Here is an 18993-nt window from a genome sequence, read left to right on the forward strand (position 1 = left end):
AATGAAGCCTAATTATATGCAAACTGCATTTACTGTTATATTTATATTTTTTGTATTCTCTAAACTTGGCACTTTGATCTCATATTCTGACCCAACAACAAGAGCAGTCATTATTATCATTTTTTGTTCAAACAGGAACTTCTTTTGCTAAGCATGGAAGTTTTATTTATTTTGCAAACGTTTTGGTGCAGATAGTAAAGAAGGGAAATTACTCTGTAATTAATGCTAGGGGACTTAATTTGCTTTAAACTGATCTTTCTCATCTTAAACATTACATTCTGAAATTATACTCAATACATAAAAAGCTTGTGTGTTTTACTCTCAGTCACAAGTGAGTCTTGAAGGCCCTGCCTCTCTTATAATATTTGTGACTAGACCCTCACCATTAGACAAAACCTACATCTGTTTTAGTATTCATAACTAGACCATCACCATAACTTAATATGGCATCCTCATAGATTTGAATAATCATCACAAAGCCTTAGCAATGTCACGCATATTTTCTTTGTGTGTACACAGCCAAAGATTCACTGTAAATCAAATCCATAATTTTGAATATTCAAAGCAGACACACCCAATCAGTCTTGCACAAACACGAATATGCCTTCCCACACAGCCGGTCACCAGGGTACAATGACTGGCATCACATACAGATAACAGCAAAGACAATATTTCACCTCCTCTACCCCACTCTTTTTCTTTTATCTTTTCTTAAATATTTTACCTCCTCATTTCTAACCTGATCCCCTCCCTTCTACGATTCCTTTGAAACAGAATTTTAAACTCCACTGTCTATACATGAAAAAAAACCTTGTATCTATTTATTTACTTATCAATTTTTGTTACATTTGCTAGGAAAATCTTAGGTCGTTTTTCTGATCTGAAAAACTGAGATAGTTATCATAATCAAATGAGACCAAAACACAGAGACATATACAGCCCATGGATGAATGGAAAAGCAAATCCAGCTCCTTAAAAAAACCAACCCTATGTTAAATGTATCCAGGCATAATTACATACAAGCAATGAAAGGTCTGCTTGCTTAAAAAAAATAACAACAAATATGAACAGAATTGGAGTGAGTTATATTTAGTGCAAACATGACTAAAAAAAAAAAAACCCAAAAAAACCAACCTCCTAATATCATTTCTGTGCGTTTAACAACAGCAACATCTGGATGCTAACCAATACAACCTGGGATGAGAAGGTTAAAATAAATCAAAAACAAACCAACCAACCAAAAATAACCAAAAAAACCCAAACATACCATCACCTGCTGCTCAAGCAATAAAGTCAATAAATAAAAACAGCAACAAAAAAATTACCAAGGCTCTAAATTAAATCCTACGCTCATTGACTTATTCATTTAAGAAACCACCTGCACTGTTTGCAGCAGCATTGTTTGTTCAACAATGTCTTTGCTACACACACTTTTCAGTGTCCTATGTGTTCAGGGTACACAGTAGGAAGGAGAGGGCCATGGGTATAACACAGGTTCAAATGGCAAAAAGAATGAAAAACCTCTGTCGATGTAAGGTTAATGATCATGTCCATGCGTATTCTTGTCTATGCTGGAGCCTGAATCTGGTCTTTGGACATTTGCATTGGACTACATTAATCAAAGCAACAACTCCATTTGCTACTTAAAGCTAAGTTAGTACCACATTATATCACAGAGCAAGCACTTCACTTTTCTTGTTTCAATTAAGCTTTGCCGACAGAACTGGTATGGTATACTTTTTGTGTCACCAGTAGGTCTGAGGAGAAGTTTAGGACTTCGTTATGAGCGTTGGCTTCACTGATGTTCACTGCTGCACAGCGGTGATAACAAGGGAAGTCAGTCTGGTGTGCTAATGTAATATGGGAAGTATTGATGCAATAGGCCTGGCTAGGATAGGAAACTATTACATTGTATTTCTATTTGAAATATCTCCATGCACAAAAACAATATTGGTTATAAATGATCTGATTTTAAAAGTACTACAACCAATATAAGGAACATGCTTCCTTAATAAAAAATAAAAAATAGAGTATACTGGTATCATTCGAGAAGCTGAATAAAAATACAAGTGTTGTCCAATAAGCTAATTCGACACCCCCCACCACCCCCTCCCCCCCCCCCCCACCCAACCAAAACCCCTCCCCTACCCCCTCACTCCTTTCAACTAAAACTGCAAAGGCAGAATCAAGAAACACCAGGAACAGTGTTTCATACTGCTATGAAGACATAATTTTGGTTTAGTTTAAAATAAATATTTTAAAAAAATTAGAGGATAAAGATCCCATAGCCTTTTTACAACCATCAGGGGCAGTGAATTCATATCCACTGGCTCCAGGGCTCGGCATGGGAAGGCTGGGTCTGGGTTTAGTTTATTACTTAGTAAACAGTGTGCTCTATCTAGATCAGTGAAAGTATTTCAAACCTCCACTGGGTGTGCACCAATTAGACAAAAAGAAAAATGGTAACAAAACAGCTGGCTGGAGAAAGGGCACCAGGATGGAAACTACAGGAGAAGGGAGGAACAGGTGGTGGGGAACACACAGGACAAGGGGGTTAACCCGGAGAGCGCGATGAGCCACGATCGTGGCTTTCCCGGTAAAGTGCGATGGGCCACGATCGTGGCTCTGTTTACATAAGGTCCGACATCGTACGGCTATGCTCGGCAGCCTTCGTAAAACTGCCTCGTTCTGGTGTTACTGCCTCCCTGCTTGTGTTTGCACAAACTTTGACCGAGTTTATAAGTCCAGATCTTCGTATTTTTTTGTAAACAATGAGTGACACTGAAGTTGACAAAGCTCAGGAAATGAGTGACCTTGTCACTAGTGATGATTCATTTGCTGACAGGGATTCTGGTGAAAACGGCTTTGTTATTTTGACACTTGGGCATGCTGGCTTGCTTGTTGTTCATTCTGTTTTGTGTCTCCAGCCACAAAAACTGGGGGGTGGGTGATGGGGGTGGGGAGGGGTGGTAAAGTGGGTTAGGCATGGGTCTATTGCGATTTCTTGACCAAATCAAGCTAGAAAACTGGAAATTATTTTGATTTAAAGCATTCTTGCTGCTTTTGAAAGCAACATGAGCTAAAAGAAAACATTTATTTCTGTTTTTGCCTGTGATTGCATAACGTATTGTAGATGTGCGCGTGCGTGGCGTCGGTGGGTGTGTCTCAAACAAATAATACAGTGCTTATAATTTCATTGTTTCAGTTATATTCATTTCATGATTCTGCAGCCAGAACATTTTCTACACAGTGTAATGCCAATTTTGAGATTTTGACTCTGTAAAAGATGTGAAAATACCTATAAACATTGTGGTTGACGTTTTTGGAAAACAAGTTTGCAAAATTTGTTGTTTATATCCTGTGGAATATCTCCAACTACTTACAAGGTACAGCCTTTTTCTTACTTTTATCTGATTCTTCATTCACTCTACTTTCCAAAAATGTATAGGTTTACCTATTTATTCTTACTGATAAGCATACAAATGCCCCAAATCAGAGCACAGGTAGCGGAGGCAAACTATCCCTTTGTTTTAAGCATGATTTCTGTAAGTATGTTTTATTATATCCAGCACTTTGAGGGTTAAGGAGGGGGAGAACACAGCAAGAACTGCTGGAGGGAAAAAAAAAAGAAAACATGGCAAAAACATGTCAAAGATCATAGATCTATGCTACAACCGCAGCCAAAATGTTAAAACACAAATACCTACATGATAGCCTGGAGAACATGAGATAGTTTGCTGATCCTGCCGATTCAAAACAACAGAGGGAGAATATCTTTTGAAATGCCTAAGGTACTGATTCTCATGAATTACCACAATCAATACTCCATCACTGGAACTTTTCAGTTCAAGGAAAATGAAAGAAGGCAAAAAGACTGAGCGATAACTGGAGTCCTCAGTTATCAAATGGTGGAATGCTGACATGGATTACGGGATCTTTAACATGTGTATTTGATCTTCTGCATGTGTGTACACAAAGGGGATTCAAGCGCTAGCAGGTCTGCTCATCTGTAGACCTGGGAGATCTGAAACCCTTAACCCACCAGCAGCTGTGACCTGGATTCAAATTCAGGACCCTCAGATTGAAAGTTCAACACTTTAACCACTGGGCCTGCCATCTGACACTCTAAAGAGACACAGTTTCTCTGTTTTACCACATCTGTATTCTGCCCACATCTGTCAGTGTAGTTTTGTGGGGAAAGAAAGAAAGCGAGAGAGAAAGAAAGGGGGTTGAGAGAAAAAGAGCTAGAATTTTGTAGACAAATACAGTTTTCCAATTTCTTTGTTATCACCTAAAAAGTCTCAAACTGTTCATGTTTCAAAACATTTTGCATGCAACCAAACATGAGCGACTTTGTCACTGGTTATCTCAGGAATAGAAATCTATTCTCCTGGAACAAATTCTAAGACCATTTTAAAAACATGGAAATTGGTGTACCCCAATACGATTTCAGAACTGCTGACATGCATATGTTGGTTCTGAAGGCTGATCATCTATCTACCTGCGAATAAATGTTCAGCTTAGCAGATTTTTTTTTTTTTTTCAATTTAAAGGAGAGGGGTATAACATATTTTTCACTGCAGAACATAATCATAACCTAATGAATATTCAATCAATCACTTATTAGAATGAAAATGAAGCACTTATTTACCAACAACCACCAAAAAGAAAGGTTTGCACTTGTCAAGCATATGTTTCTCAAAATGTTATGCCAAGCATAAATCAAGCCCCACATTGGTCCAAACCATGTATAAATTATATGTGAAAAACTATTTAACATTTCTGTGCAAAAGTGACTAAGCAACGGGAAAACTGAATGCTGACAACCCCACTAAAACTATTCATGTCATGAAACAATGCATGTTGAAAATAGAGACAAAACACCAATTTACTTACCCAAGGACACATTGTCAGTATGATCTCTGGGTGGGAGATTCACAGAGTTCACCCTGAAACAATGAATCACAGTGAAAGGTTAAAGGTTCCACAGCCTTTTACAGCCATCAGGGCAGTGAATTCCAATCCACTGTGTCTAGGACTCAGCATAGGCCACAGGAAGGGAGGGCCCAATACTCTCCTTCCGCCGTTTTTAACTCTTTCCATACGAACGGCGAAAGAGATGACGTTAACAGCGTTTCACCCCAATTACCATCATCAAAATATTGCAAGCGGAAGGTTCTTATACTGAAGACGTGAATGTTGACAAAGAATACCACAATTCTGACGACGGAAGCTAAAGGTTGGGTCATTGAGACACCCACTGGACATCTGAGGGGTCTGTGTAGAGGAGAAGAGAGGACTGGCCGTACTGAGTGAGTTAATCTTCCCCAGCAGTCAGGTAATCCATTCACACCCTGATCACTGGTGAACACCGGACCAGAAGTGCAAAGCCTAACCGATTCGGCCACAGCACCTCAAAACAAAAGCATAAAAAAACATATTTCAGTGCAGTGAAAGGAGAAAATTTCTTCTTTGATAAAAGAGTCCAGATACTGTACAACTGATAAGGGAGTCATAATGCCATGATCAGGGACTACAGCCCAGCCAACTATAAAGTTTACATCAGGGTGAACAAAACGAGACGAATCTGACAAATGTTTAAAATATCAAAAAAGTCACACATAAAAAGGACAGAAACATCATCATCAACAAAATGATTCTGCTGAATGGTACCCGTCAATGGTTTGTATGAAAATTCCAAGACTTTTCCAGACAAGTCAAAAAATAATTTTCCAAGACTCTTCGAGCACTAGAAATGGTTCTCTCTTTTCTTCTTCTTTTTTTTTCAAAGACTTTTCCAGACCTCCACCACTTTGTATGAACCTTGATAAAGAAGAAAATTTGAACGGGTTGGCATTGTTGAGAGGGCCAGGAGTAGAGGGCCCAGAGTGTCAGCGAATCGATTGCGATCGCGTCTTAATTTTAGAACGATTCCCCAATCGAGCTACATGTGACCTGGTTGGAGGCATAATTTGACAACAAACAAGAACGCCAGAGAATCGACAGACAGGCAGAAAATACGAAAAAAAAACCTTAGCCGTATGAAGAGCACAGGAACAGCAGTCATGATGGCTGCCGGAAAAAGAGGGTGCTAGCCAGCGGGACAAAGGGGAGGTTACCTACTTCCGGGAGGTTATCAGTCGTAGTTTCGTTTTCTCCGCATAGGCGGATAGTAGTTTGCACAGGACAGGAATGTCAGACCCCTGCCGGAGTCTGCACTAGTTGGGTCACGGTTAAGTATGTGTAATTAAAGAAGAAAATTTGAACTCTTACGAAGGAGTCTTCCTGCGGTTGGGGGAGCGGCGGGGCAGAGTGCTGGTGTTGCTGTCTCCGTCCTGTCTCTCCGGGGATCCAGCCGTGTCCACATTCACGTCAGACGATGAGCGGCGCAACTGGACAGGGCCCATCGGCGACAACGCATCTGCGTGGGAACCATTCCTCGGAGGCGACGGCAAGCTGGCGTTGACAGGAGCGGCATGGGTGCTGTCGATCACCATGGCCGGGATGGACTGCTGTGAGGAGAAGGACACAGACTGTAGGTGGCCACATTAGAACAATGTTCCCCTAAGGTCTTCAGAGAAAAAAAGAAACTTTCCCTCAATGATCCATACAGAACAAAGAAACTTTCGATATGGTCTTTAAATTAAAAAAAACAACAACTAATCTTTCTCTACAGTTTCCCAATATTGAGTGCGGAAAAAAAAACCTTTCCTGAGTCTTCACAGGAAAAAGAAACAACTAAATGTGCATCTTTACGGTAAGAAAATTTCAAAAGGTACCAGTTCAGTTTATCTATTCATTAACTGTCAGTTCACAAATGGTGATATTGACAAAACGTAGGGGATTATGACAATACTGCATTTTCCATCAGAGTGTAATCATGCTTCAAAGTTTTGGGCAGATTTTGTAAGATATTTCAAATAAAAGTGATTGAATTGTGATAGACCAACTCTTAATCTTAACCATGACAGAATTCAGAATTACTGTCAATCATGTATTGAGCTTTTTGCAAATGAAAACAAAACTTGATGGATGCTTTTTCACATAATTCATTGATAGCCAAACTCTGTAAAGCGAACTCAACAAATGTTCACAAAATATCTTGAACAGGCATATGGAGTTGACAAGTATGTTTCTTTAAAAATATCTATGGTATATGACAAAATTAAGCAGAAATGGGCACCATACACATGCACTGTATAGGGCTAAGCTTTATAATATATGGAATTGATGTGTTGGTGAACATTTATTGTGCTGTCTACGTTCTTTTGATGTTCAATAGCCAATGTTCAGAGTGGTGTTCTATTTTCACATCCAAAAGTATGAATTATACTTGATTCTGTAAACTATTGTAGGAGTTTAAAAAAAAAATTTTTTTAAGTCTCAGCTTGATGAAGCAAAAAATACAGTATGAACCTTTTTTTTCTGAACTCCATAATTGTGCCAAATCTAAATCTTGAGGATACAACTTGCATATATTAAGCCTTTCAATTCCGAGCACAGATATATCATGCTTTAAGGGTAAATGCATTATCAATAGTCCAGCCGGTCATGCAAGTACGCTTACTTCCTTGCAAATGGTGACTGCCTTAATGCCTGTTTGAAGCAATATCTCAGCATGTTCTGACTTTTTTATGTGTATCTTTGCATTTTGTAAAGCAAAAAGTTGTTGAACAGAAAAGAACTGGCTGCCAGTTCATACAGTACAGAAGAGGTGGCTAGAATTTTGTTTGATTTTCCGCATAATATCAAAAACAGCAAGTATGAAAACGTGATAGAAAACGAAAGTAATGTTGTTGTTGATCAACTGAAGTATCCTGGTGATGATTACACTACAAATGTACAACAGCTAGAGAGTGGGGTCATGTTGGAATTGGGTGTAGAAAGTCCCCAATACTTTGGCATGAAACCTTCATTTTGGGATTTCCATTTATGACAAAACCCTCAAATGAAAGCGTCAAGTCGAAAGATGCTTTTGTGTTGTAATACTGTGTGATAGTGTTTGTGAGTGTGTAGGTGGGAGCATGTGTGTGTGGATGTGTGTGACTGTTTGTTTATGTATAGCATTTATGTTCAAAACAGCATGACAGTGGAGGAAAACAACATAACTGCGCTTGGTTATTGCGTCTAATACATATGCAAATATTTCAGCACCATTTCCACCCACCTTTTTTTCTTTTCTTTTCTAAAAATCTTAGTTGTCTTCCCCTGTTTGGGAGTTATCTCATCCTGTCAACACTGAACATATGATAATTATATTCTCCATTCATGTTTCTTCAACAAAACACATGCTTTTACATACTTTAAAGCATTATTTTAATTTTGGTTAAATTTTTTCTCTTTTTTTTTCTAAAAATTACAATAGTTGCGGAAGTCAAAGGGTTAACATCGTGAATAAATTTGAGCATGGGGATACTATGAACATTGTATTGGAGACAAAATCTAAATCAATTCCATGTCAAATGAAAGTGAATGTGAAAATCAAACCTTTCTGGAGGGCTCAAACACGTCATTGTCCCCTAATGTTCCAGCACTGTTCTTCTGCAGCACAAAAAAACAGCAACATCATAATTCAACCGAGTCCCCATCACACAACACACACACACACACACACACACACACACACACTTACACAGAAACTCTTCACAACAAATCAGACATCAGAAAAAGAGCATTTTTACTGAAAATTCTTTTGTGCAAGCTCCAACATGCATGATACATCAATGTAGTGATTTTTCTGTGTTTATAGTCAACGGACACAACGTCAATATTATGTAGGTGATGACGATGTTGTTCTGATGGTCATAGTCGGACACGACTGATTATCATATATATATATAGATGACGAATAGAATATGTTCTCACACGCTCACACATACGCTCAAGACACAACACACACTCACGACGCACCAGTGTGTCCTTGGAGATGACAGTACACTTTAGCTGCAACTTGCCAGTTTTGGTTCTTTCCAAGGGAAACCACTCTGCAGCTCCCTGTGGAAGAACAACAGCAATAACAAGTTTCAGTTTCAGTTTCAATGAGGTGTCAAAGCGTGCGGACAGATCAATGTATGCTACACCATATATAAATATAGCTACACACACACACACACACACACACACACACACATATATATATATATGTAGGATTCATGCAAAGGTCAGGTTTATGCTATATAGACAGACAGACAGATAGATAGATAGATATAGGAAGCATAAACCTGACCTTTGCATAAATCCAGTACGCTATTCAGGCCTTGAGAGCCTTCCTTAGGTTTGCACAAATAAGTAAATTCATAAGATATCTATAATGAAGTGGAAAAAAAAGACAACAACAAAAGAGGATATTAAGAGAGGAGGAAAACAATGTACGGGATGTGGAAGAGAGATGAGAAAGAGAAAGACAGAACATACATTTTTGAAAGATGAATGGGAGGGGTGTGACAGAAAATGAGAGAGAGACAGAGAGAGAGAGAGAGAGAGTGTATGTGCATGTGCGTTTGAATGTGAGTATGAGTGTGTGTGTGTGTGTGTGTGTGTGTGTGTGTGTGTGTTAAAATATAATGACATGAAATGACATGACATGACATGATGTGACATAACATAACGTAACATATAATTTAACATAACATAATATAATATACATATTCTGCAAGCATCTTATTCTCCAGTGATCTATTCTCGGGAAAAAAATAAGAATGAACAGAAATAAACAAATACTTAACAAACAAAGAAAGAAAGGAACACATCTGTATCAAAATAGTATTAACGCCAATACCTTGATGGAGAGTTCTTTGAGCTTCTCTGGCGTTAAGGTGACTTTGCCCATGAAGTCCTTGGAGATCATGTCTTTGTCATAGACATCCTGCCAACCAAAAATAATATTAACCCTTTCGCTGCCAGGAAAATAAAATTTAAGTGAAATCTATTTGCCAGGGTTTTTTCACAAAAAACGGGTATAAATTTTCAAAAAATTCTGTGCTCTTTGTTATTGGAGAAAGACCCATAAAAGTATATATTTTCTGAAAGGGAAATGAATAAAGAATACAAAACACATGATGTTTTCCCATTTTATGCATTTTAAGTGACATGCTGTTGTTTTGAAATCTGTGTTTTGTTTTTTGTCACATTTTCAACTTGTTCATTACAAACATTAGTCTGGTAATTTGCACAAAAATATCACTTTCTGGACAAATGGATATCTGCACACACAAAATCATACTAGAACAACCACAATATAAAAAAACTGAAAAAGAAATAGATGCATTGTGACTTCTGCAAGTGATAATATGGATGTGAGGCCACGCCCCCTCAGTCTCCACCCCCCTCCTCTTCACCCCTCTCACACCGTCACTTCATCAGACCGCGTTGGCTGAGTGCCAAGAAAATAGCTCATACGGTGCCCTGCTAAAAATTCGTCTGCTAGAGTTGAACAGCCTGCATCACTCACTGATAGTTGTATCTTGGCCACTCTCTTGATTGCTCCCTTTATTTTCTATCAAATCGTCCTATAAATGTTCACCACTGTCTTCTCCTTCGAATTTATGCTCCAATTCTTTCTGAGCATTAGCTAAAGAAAGTAATCTTGGTTGATTTAGTTCGCCACGAGCGCATGTCTTGAGCACGGTGTCAGTCCGACATTTTGTTGAGCGAGCGAGGAGAGGAGCCAGGCAAAGACTGCGGCCAGTAACCCAACCAAAACGTTCAAATAAAGGACTGCCTTATGACGCAGATGGTGTTTCTAGCTATGAATAGAATCCAGAAAGATTCCCCAAGCTAAAGCTACCAGCATTTTTGTCAACGAACTGAATGCAAAGCAGGGAAAAGTCAGAATATTTCGATGACGAGTTATCTCGTCATGCAGGCAGCGAAGCATACATGCTTGCCATGACGAGTTATCTCGTCATGCAGGCAGCCTAGGGGTTAATACTACTACAAACTAGTGAAAATGATAAAGGTATTTATACAGCACTTTCACACCAGTCGTTCACACACATGCATTAATCTGATTCAGAATGGTGAAAAACAAAACTTGAAAAAGCATGTGAATCTGTGAGCGATACTGCAGAAGATCTCCTCTGTTTTCTATGATTCAATTATATTTTCTTACATGCATTGGAACCGATGTGATTTGACTTCTTTCTTTCATTCAATATTCCCCCAATACTTCTTCTTTGATAATAATCAGACGTGCTTGTAAGAGATTTTTTTTCAGCAACTGCCATCAATTTCCAGCGGGCATACACATTTCTTAGCAACATCCTTAACAGCAGAAAGTCTTTGCTCTTTTTTTGTCTAATCAAAACCATTTCAAAAGCACAGAATGTGCTGAGTAGCAGCTGATTTGGAGATGAAATCGTACCTTGAAATCTCATCTTCATGCCAGACAAATCAGTTTAGTCAGAAATATAAATGAAAGCTTTTTTTCCTTGTTTTTGATTTTCTTTTGTTTAAATTCCAGGTAAAACAATGACAGAAATCTGCACCGAAAATCAACACATGAGTGGAGGTTGGTTTTAATATTTTTCTAAGCCAAGCCAAGCCATATCAACAATATCATCGTTTCATTTTAATTATGTTTTGTGCATGTGTGTATGCATGTGTGCATATGTGCAAGTTTGTGTGCAAATGTGTGTGCTTGTGTTACTGAGTGCTTTGTGTCTGACTAATGTGTTACTGTAAAATGCTCTGAAAGGTTTGAAAGCACAACATAAAATTGTTTTTTGGTTGTTGTTTTTTTTGTTTTGACTAGTTATTGTTGTGACAATTTTTAAACGATAATTCTGGAAGTACAACGGTAAGTCCATATTAATTATTCCCTTCCCAATAAACTTAGCTTCTGGACCATGTGTACAAAGAGGAAGACTGTTAGAAGAATGAAATAACTACAGAGCTGTTACATCCTTTCCAACTTTTAACGATTATATACATATATCTGTATAAGTGCTATCTTACCCTTGCTACTGTTTCATACAGTGTTAGTCTATACATGTGTGAACACAACAGTTACTGACAATAGTCATGACGGATCCCTCCTCCTTCATCTCCAGCGTGACCAGTTCGTTCCACTTGGGAAACAGTGTCTTCTTCTTCACGGAGGTCGTGAACACCTTCTTCCCGTTCATTGAAACAATGCAGAATGGGTCGCTGAAACCTGTTGAAAACATTTACAAGATATTAAGACCTTCTTGACATTCGATGAAACGATGCATAATGGGTCAATGAAACCTGTTAAAAAGATTTACAAGCAATTAACACCTTTTTACTGTTGACTGAAACTTCTTTTTGTTACATGACCAACATTGACTTTCTGTGGTGGTTGTTGCATGCTGGGTATTTTCTTGTTTCCATAACTCACCAAACGCTGATACAGATTACAGGACCTTTAACACGCAAATCTGAAGATCTTAAATGATGCAGAACAGGCCACTGAAACCTGTTAAAAAGATTTACAAGCAGCTCACACCTTTTTGACATTCACTGAAGTGATGCAGAACAGGTCACTGAAACCTGCTGAAAAGATTTACAGTCTATCAATACCTTCTTGCTGGTCATTGAAACAATGCTGAATGGGTCATTGAAACCTGTTGAAAAGATTAACTAGCCACCTTCTTGCTAATGCAAACTGAGTCGCTGAAATCTGTTAAAGCATTTACAGAGATGTTTTCAACAAAAGTTCGATTTATTTCCTTTCAGAAAAGCATAACAAAACCCACACAGCTTGCACACTTTTGACAAAAAGCAATAGTCTGCACCATTTGTGTGTATGTTAATTTATATCATTTTCACTGAAAACTTCATGGCAAAGACCAGGCCCTGCATCAGGAGTTAAATTTTCCTGGCAGTGAACAGGTTAACAAAAAATACACACATTCATTTTTCTGTCACACAGATCACTGGTAAACAGTGACGAGCAGATCAGTACAAAGTCCCATCATATGTTGTGGTCGTGTTCAACATCATGGTTCCTTACATGGTGACTGCAGGCACCACAAGCAAATTCAAAAGCAGTCAGTGTAGCTTGAACCTGACTGGGCTTTTTTGTTAGGAAAGTGAATTGCTCGAACACTGTTTTAACACTGTTTTCACACTTCTACAGAACGCAGAAACAGAAAAACAAAAACAAACTAACAAAAATGAGAGCCTCAAAACATGCAGCTAAACACAGAAAATATACAAAAATAATACTCTTTTTTTTTAACATTTCTTATATACATCTCAGAACATTACTTATCTCCAATTATTATTATCATTAGCATGCTTTTAACACAACATCATTAATCTCACATAAATTATTACCTTGCTTTTTAACTAAACTTCTAGCCACTCTTTTCTATGTGATCAAAACCATTCTCCATTTAAAATACACTGACGAAACATTTACAAAGAGGACAGTGTAAACAAAAGTGTACAAATCAAGGAGAAAAAAAAAAGAACAGACATAAGCAAACCAGACAAACAAACAATGACAAACCAACCATTTCTGTCCATGGCAACCAGATCTTTGCCTTGCAGGATAGTGAGCTCTGCAATCAGCTTGTCTGTAACATAAACAAAAATAAAAGCAATACATGATAACAAAGTATAAGAGCTTAATCTTGTGCAGACACAAACTAAAGCCCCTACACACCAGTCATTCACACACATATGCACAGTACTCATTCAGAGGGATGACAGATAAATCTAATAAACATGTAAGCAGAAAGCAAGAGAAACTAGACCAGGTAGAGGGAGAGGGGTGAGGGGCTGTTTTGGAAAGCGGCAGGCGTTAACTTATTCTACCCCATGCGTGCACCTAGAGTTTCCACCCCCGGCCCAGCTGTGCAGCCAGGTGTGCATGCAAATATAAGCATGTGAACACAAACAGTCTGCTTGTCTGCTATTTTTTGTGATTATTGAGACAAAAATACCTGTTTGTTTTTGTGATATAAATAATATGGTGGTGTGTCCATCGAGAGATCGATGATGACCATCGTTGTCATCCAGCTGGGGGATGGGGGGAGGGTGGTGGTGGGGTGGGGGGGAGGATGCTCATGAATCTATCTGTGAATGCGCAGATGGCTGGATAGTCCAATCTGCGCACGAAATGTTCGCCGACAGTTGGGGCAGACAAAGACAGGCATATCACTGTCAGGGAGCTTGTTTGCCCGTGACTTTCTGGCCTGCCTCTTCTGAACAGCTGCAGCAGTCCTGTTGGCCTCGCACAACTTGGCACCTTTGTGCACAGCAGTGCGCCATTTGTCACGGTCCACTGCAGATTCCTCCCAGGAGTCAGGGTTGATATCAAACGCTGTAAGAGAGACTTTCAGAGTATCTCTGAAGCGCTTCTTCTGACCTCCGTGTGATCTCTTCCCTTGTTGCAGCTCGCCATAAATAATATAATTTGTAAATGAACAACGCACGCAGTTTGTGTTTGATCTGCCTGTTGATGTTGATGCAACAGCTTCGTCTTCACTTCCACTGTCACTCTGCTCACCGATACCAGCCTCAACAGAGTTATCATTGCTGTCATGGTTCATGAACCACTCACCAACCTGTGGGATGCTTGTTCAGCTGAGAGACACTGTGGGTGTTTATACATGATGACTGAAAGTCGATCGATTCACTAAAATCTGGTGCAGACAAAAATAGTGCCAACATGGCATGGAAGCAAACCATTTAAGAATGGGTTTAAGTCGCCAAACTGAATAAATACTGGAAACAGCCATTAGTGAGAATGCTCCATTCTTGGTAGGTGCTCTGTTAGAAGTGTACTTGTGAAAGGTCAGAGATGGATGGCTCAACATTATGAATATACTCTTATATGGGGAGGAATGAGTTAAGGCTAGACTTGAAAGAGCTGAGTGCAGAAATCTGACAAAGCAAAAGAGGGAGCTTGTCCCAAGTGTAAGGTGCAGAGACAGAGACAGAGTGGTGGCGACTGTAGAGTATTTGAATCTGAGAATGCACTGACAAGACGGGGCCTGATCAAAGAGAGTGAGATGGGATGCAGAGGAGAAACAGAAACAGGCAGATCTGTTTATGCATTTATAAATGCCATCAAACTCGATTCCATGTGTGAGAACTGTTCCCTGTCCCAGCCAAGTTGCACCCAAACATGGAATAGTGGCCTGGTGTAAAGCAGTGGCCTAATGATAATGCACCCTGAAAGGAAGTAAATGTCAATTTGTTCAAGTCCAGCACAGACCAAAATTTTTACTTCCCCCACTGCTAGTCCTTCTGTTGAGACATGAACCAAGATCCTGTGTGCAGGATGGATTCAGTACATGTGACAAAAAAAAAAAAAAACAAAAAAAAACACCAGAATCATTCCCTGGCAAACTGCTCCAGAAAATTCCACTTTCATAGTAAAATACACATGCACACAGAAAAAAGGCACACATAGAAACAAAGGCATAAAATGATATAAACAATGGACACCTTTGCTGAGTGACTAAAGCACTGGACTTTAAATATATGGTGCTGAAAGTGAACACTGAAACTTAAAGGGTTAAAAATACATCTCAATCACATACCTTCCAGAATTTCATCCATGTAATGTGCAGCAGAAAGTGAGCGACGGGTGTCTCCCTGCATTAAAAAAAAGTTAACAAATAAATACATAAATGGATATATGATCAAATTACATATAAAAAAAAAAAATTAACATATGTACATATATATAGAAATGAGCTCATACAATACATACAATTATCATCATAATAACCCTCAGTGTAACACTAATAGAAACCCTCAATATTGAAAAATGATAATAATAAAAGCAAGTGAAAATAATAAATGTCCAGAAGAAAAAAAAAATTATGAGAGGCTAAAAAGCTTGAAGTGCAGTATGACCTCTTGTTTCCCAACACATCCCTAGAGAAAGAGAGAGAGAGAGTGTGTGTGTGTGTGTGTGTGTGTGTGTGTGTGTGTGTGTGTGTGTGTGTGTGTGTGTGTGTGTGCGTGCATGCACATGTGCATATATGTACATGAGTGTGTGTTTGCTTTTGAGATCAACCTCTGACAGCTATGATATTAACATGTAGTGTTTCATGAAGTTGGGAAATAAAAAAAAAAAAATCTACATCTTCTCTGGCACCATCAAAATGACAGCACATTCAGATGTGACCAGAAGGCCAATCTTTATGTTGTGCATCATCACCATCACAATCAGTAGTAGTAGTAGTATAATTATTACTATTATTATCTTTATTATCATCATTATTAGTGTTGTTGACGAAGTTCTATAAATGACAGCTTTTCTAACTTCTTCTTTTGAACGAAATAAGTTGGATGATATCTAAAGAAGAGAGAGAGAGAGAGAGAGAGAGAGAGAGAGAGAGAGAGAGAGAAAACAGAGCACCTCATCATCACTATGTGTCTGGTGTGGGTGTGTTTGTGTGTGTCTAGTTTGGGTACGGGAGATTGACTGGAAGAGGAATTGTCAAAATGGAAATACATACTGATAAAGACGTAGAAGCAGAGAACAAGAAGAGTTTGAAAAGTAACTGATTTGTAATGAGGTTTTTTTTCACATGTATTTCAACAGTAAATACTATGTATGTATCCTTTCAAGCAGTAATATCAACTTCATTAGTTCTGGATTCCCATGACATCTGAAGAGTACAGATTAAGTACACACGTGCTGAAATATTCAGTGCACATGAGGACAGATGTACTGAACTACACATATCATAGTGAACTCAAGTAATGTTCACTGAACAGACAGTTGTCCTGTGAGAAGTTATGTGTGCAGTATAAAAGTGCAGAGGTTCTAAAAATTTATAGGTAATAAGAATGTCCAAATGTAAGAACAGTACAAATGTACTGAAATGTTCTAAGAGTACAGACACAACACATGCTGTGCAATTGTTTAAACATAAAAATTAATCATCTATGTTGAAGTGTACTGAATGTAATTTAAATTGCAAGGCCTTAAATGTACTGATCTTAATCTACAATACATCTTTTGAAGCACTGAGAAAATAATGAGAACTGTTGGGTTTTTTTTGTTTATCTTTTGATGGATCTTTATGTGTTCAGGTTTGATGATTGCATGACATTAAAATTATCTAATCAGCAAAAATGAAGAAAATATCATGAAAACATATGTGAATAAAACTACAAAAACCTACAGAACTGCACGTAATGCAATGCATGCCATGCACATGTGCAGATATGTGCCCATGCATGCATGTGTGCGCTCTCACACACACACACACACACACACACACACACACACACACAGAGTAAGAGAGAGGGAACATAAATACTACTACATCAACAACAACAAAATTCAGAGAGAGCGAGAGAAAACATAAATTTATACAAAAAAAAAAAAAAAAAAAAAAAAAAACGTTTCAAAGAAGGATATCAGTGAAGTTACTACAATTCCTCAAGAAATGGAGGGGGAAAAAAACAATGAAATACTGTACTGTGTCTTCCAAAAACAATAAAATAATGTCTAAAAACATATATGTCACAAAATACAACTAATGAAGGCATTCAGACTGAGTAACCAACCATAATTTTTTTTTTTTTTTTTTTTTTTAATAATAATTCCTAAACTGTTCTCTTTTGATTAGAAATTATGCAACAGCTGCCATATTTTCAATTTCAACAATTTCATTTAAAAACCAAAATCACCAAATAACATCAAAAAACCACTGAATCTCATAATATATAATAAAGACACAATCAAATACAATGTTCTCTTTCACCAGACATGCCGAGAGGATACAAACAATGTACTGGAACAATCCAAGTGCAACATGTACAATAGCCATGAATTCAATACGCATGCACAATGCAAGCTGTTTTCCTGCATTAGCAGTCACGTTAGTTAAATCCAGTATGGAGTACACTTGTACGCACAACACCTCCCACCCCAATCCCAACAACAACAAAAAAGCAAAGCGACCATGCAGGGCCACAAAACAACAACAACAACAACAAAAACAATATAGAATTTAAAGATACAAAAACATGGTGATGGTTACAGAGACATAAATAAACCATCCACTGGGTAAGTGTCGACGAAGCTATCCACAAGCTAGCATGAGTCAGAACAAAACAAACTAATAATGAGATGATGGTTGTATATATGAAGGGCTGTTTATATCCGAGTTACAAAATGACTGAAGTAACTGTTTTGTTGATGGTTACTTTCAGAACCTGATATTCATACACGGACTGAGAAGCACTTTAGAAGGAAACATAGGGAAGATTCATAAACAGAAAGAAAGATTAAGAACAACAGAAATTCTGAACCCACTGTGCTCTCTCTCTCTCTCTCTCTCACTCATACATGCACACAGTTAATTTTTCTTCCCCGGTGCCCCCCCCCCCCCCCCCGTCTCCCCTTGCCAAACATAACCTGTAGTGAAATAATGTAATAGTGAAAAGATGAAGATGAAGATGAAGAATACACACTCTCTTTTTGACCAGAACACTTCCAGCAACAGAAGATTAATGACAGCAGATTGTTTCTTGGAAGGCAGAGATGACTTAAAATAAAATCTAAATATTCCAATATTCCAAGCAATGATAAAATTATACATAATGCGTTTTTCTCTCAGTGCCTGTCCACAGACAGGCATTTTGAATTATTTGTAAAGTCATCATACCAACCCTTTCAATCGGAACAGCACTAAATCAAATGTTACAGTTACTAGTACGCACAACTCAACCGCTCAGTTTGGACAAAAGCAGAGTGTGAAACACTTCTGTTGTCAGCCAGGTTCAGTTTCCATTCTTCAGTTAACAGTCTAGCAAGTTCAGTTTCCAGTCTTCAGATAACAGTTTAGCAAGTTCAGTTTAAATTCTTCCGTTAACAATTTAGCAAGTTCAGCGCTCTTGCTATCACTGGATAACAGTTTAGCAAGTTCAGTTTAAATTCTTCCATTAACAATTTAGCAAGTTCAGCGCTCTTGCTATCACTGGATAACAGTTTAGCAAGTTCAGTTTAAATTCTTCCATTAACAATTTAGCAAGTTCAGCGCTCTTGCTATCACT

General features: G+C 38.2%; 1 protein-coding gene across 6 annotated transcripts in view; it reads right to left on the reverse strand.

Annotated features, from left to right (window-relative positions):
• Positions 1–18993, reverse strand: part of LOC143295798 (extended synaptotagmin-1-like) — an 89870-nt gene that overhangs the window by 25885 nt on the left and 44992 nt on the right. For 4 of the 6 annotated variants that reach the window (XM_076607423.1, XM_076607422.1, XM_076607419.1 and 1 more), the window contains 8 exons: positions 15516–15570; positions 13479–13541; positions 12015–12154; positions 9779–9865; positions 8911–8994; positions 8488–8541; positions 6274–6512; positions 4897–4949 (listed from right to left, as the gene is read on the reverse strand). In XM_076607423.1, the coding sequence (XP_076463538.1) occupies positions 4897–4949; positions 6274–6512; positions 8488–8541; positions 8911–8994; positions 9779–9865; positions 12015–12154; positions 13479–13541; positions 15516–15570 (775 nt within the window). Of the gene's footprint in view, positions 1–3707; positions 3744–4896; positions 4950–6273; positions 6513–8487; positions 8542–8910; positions 8995–9778; positions 9866–12014; positions 12155–13478; positions 13542–15515; positions 15571–18993 lie in introns of all 6 variants that reach the window. The other 2 variants (XM_076607421.1, XM_076607420.1) reach the window with 2 other exon arrangements.

The sequence above is a fragment of the Babylonia areolata genome, chromosome 21, assembly GCF_041734735.1.
Source record: "Babylonia areolata isolate BAREFJ2019XMU chromosome 21, ASM4173473v1, whole genome shotgun sequence".
Lineage (NCBI taxonomy): Eukaryota > Metazoa > Mollusca > Gastropoda > Neogastropoda > Buccinidae > Babylonia > Babylonia areolata.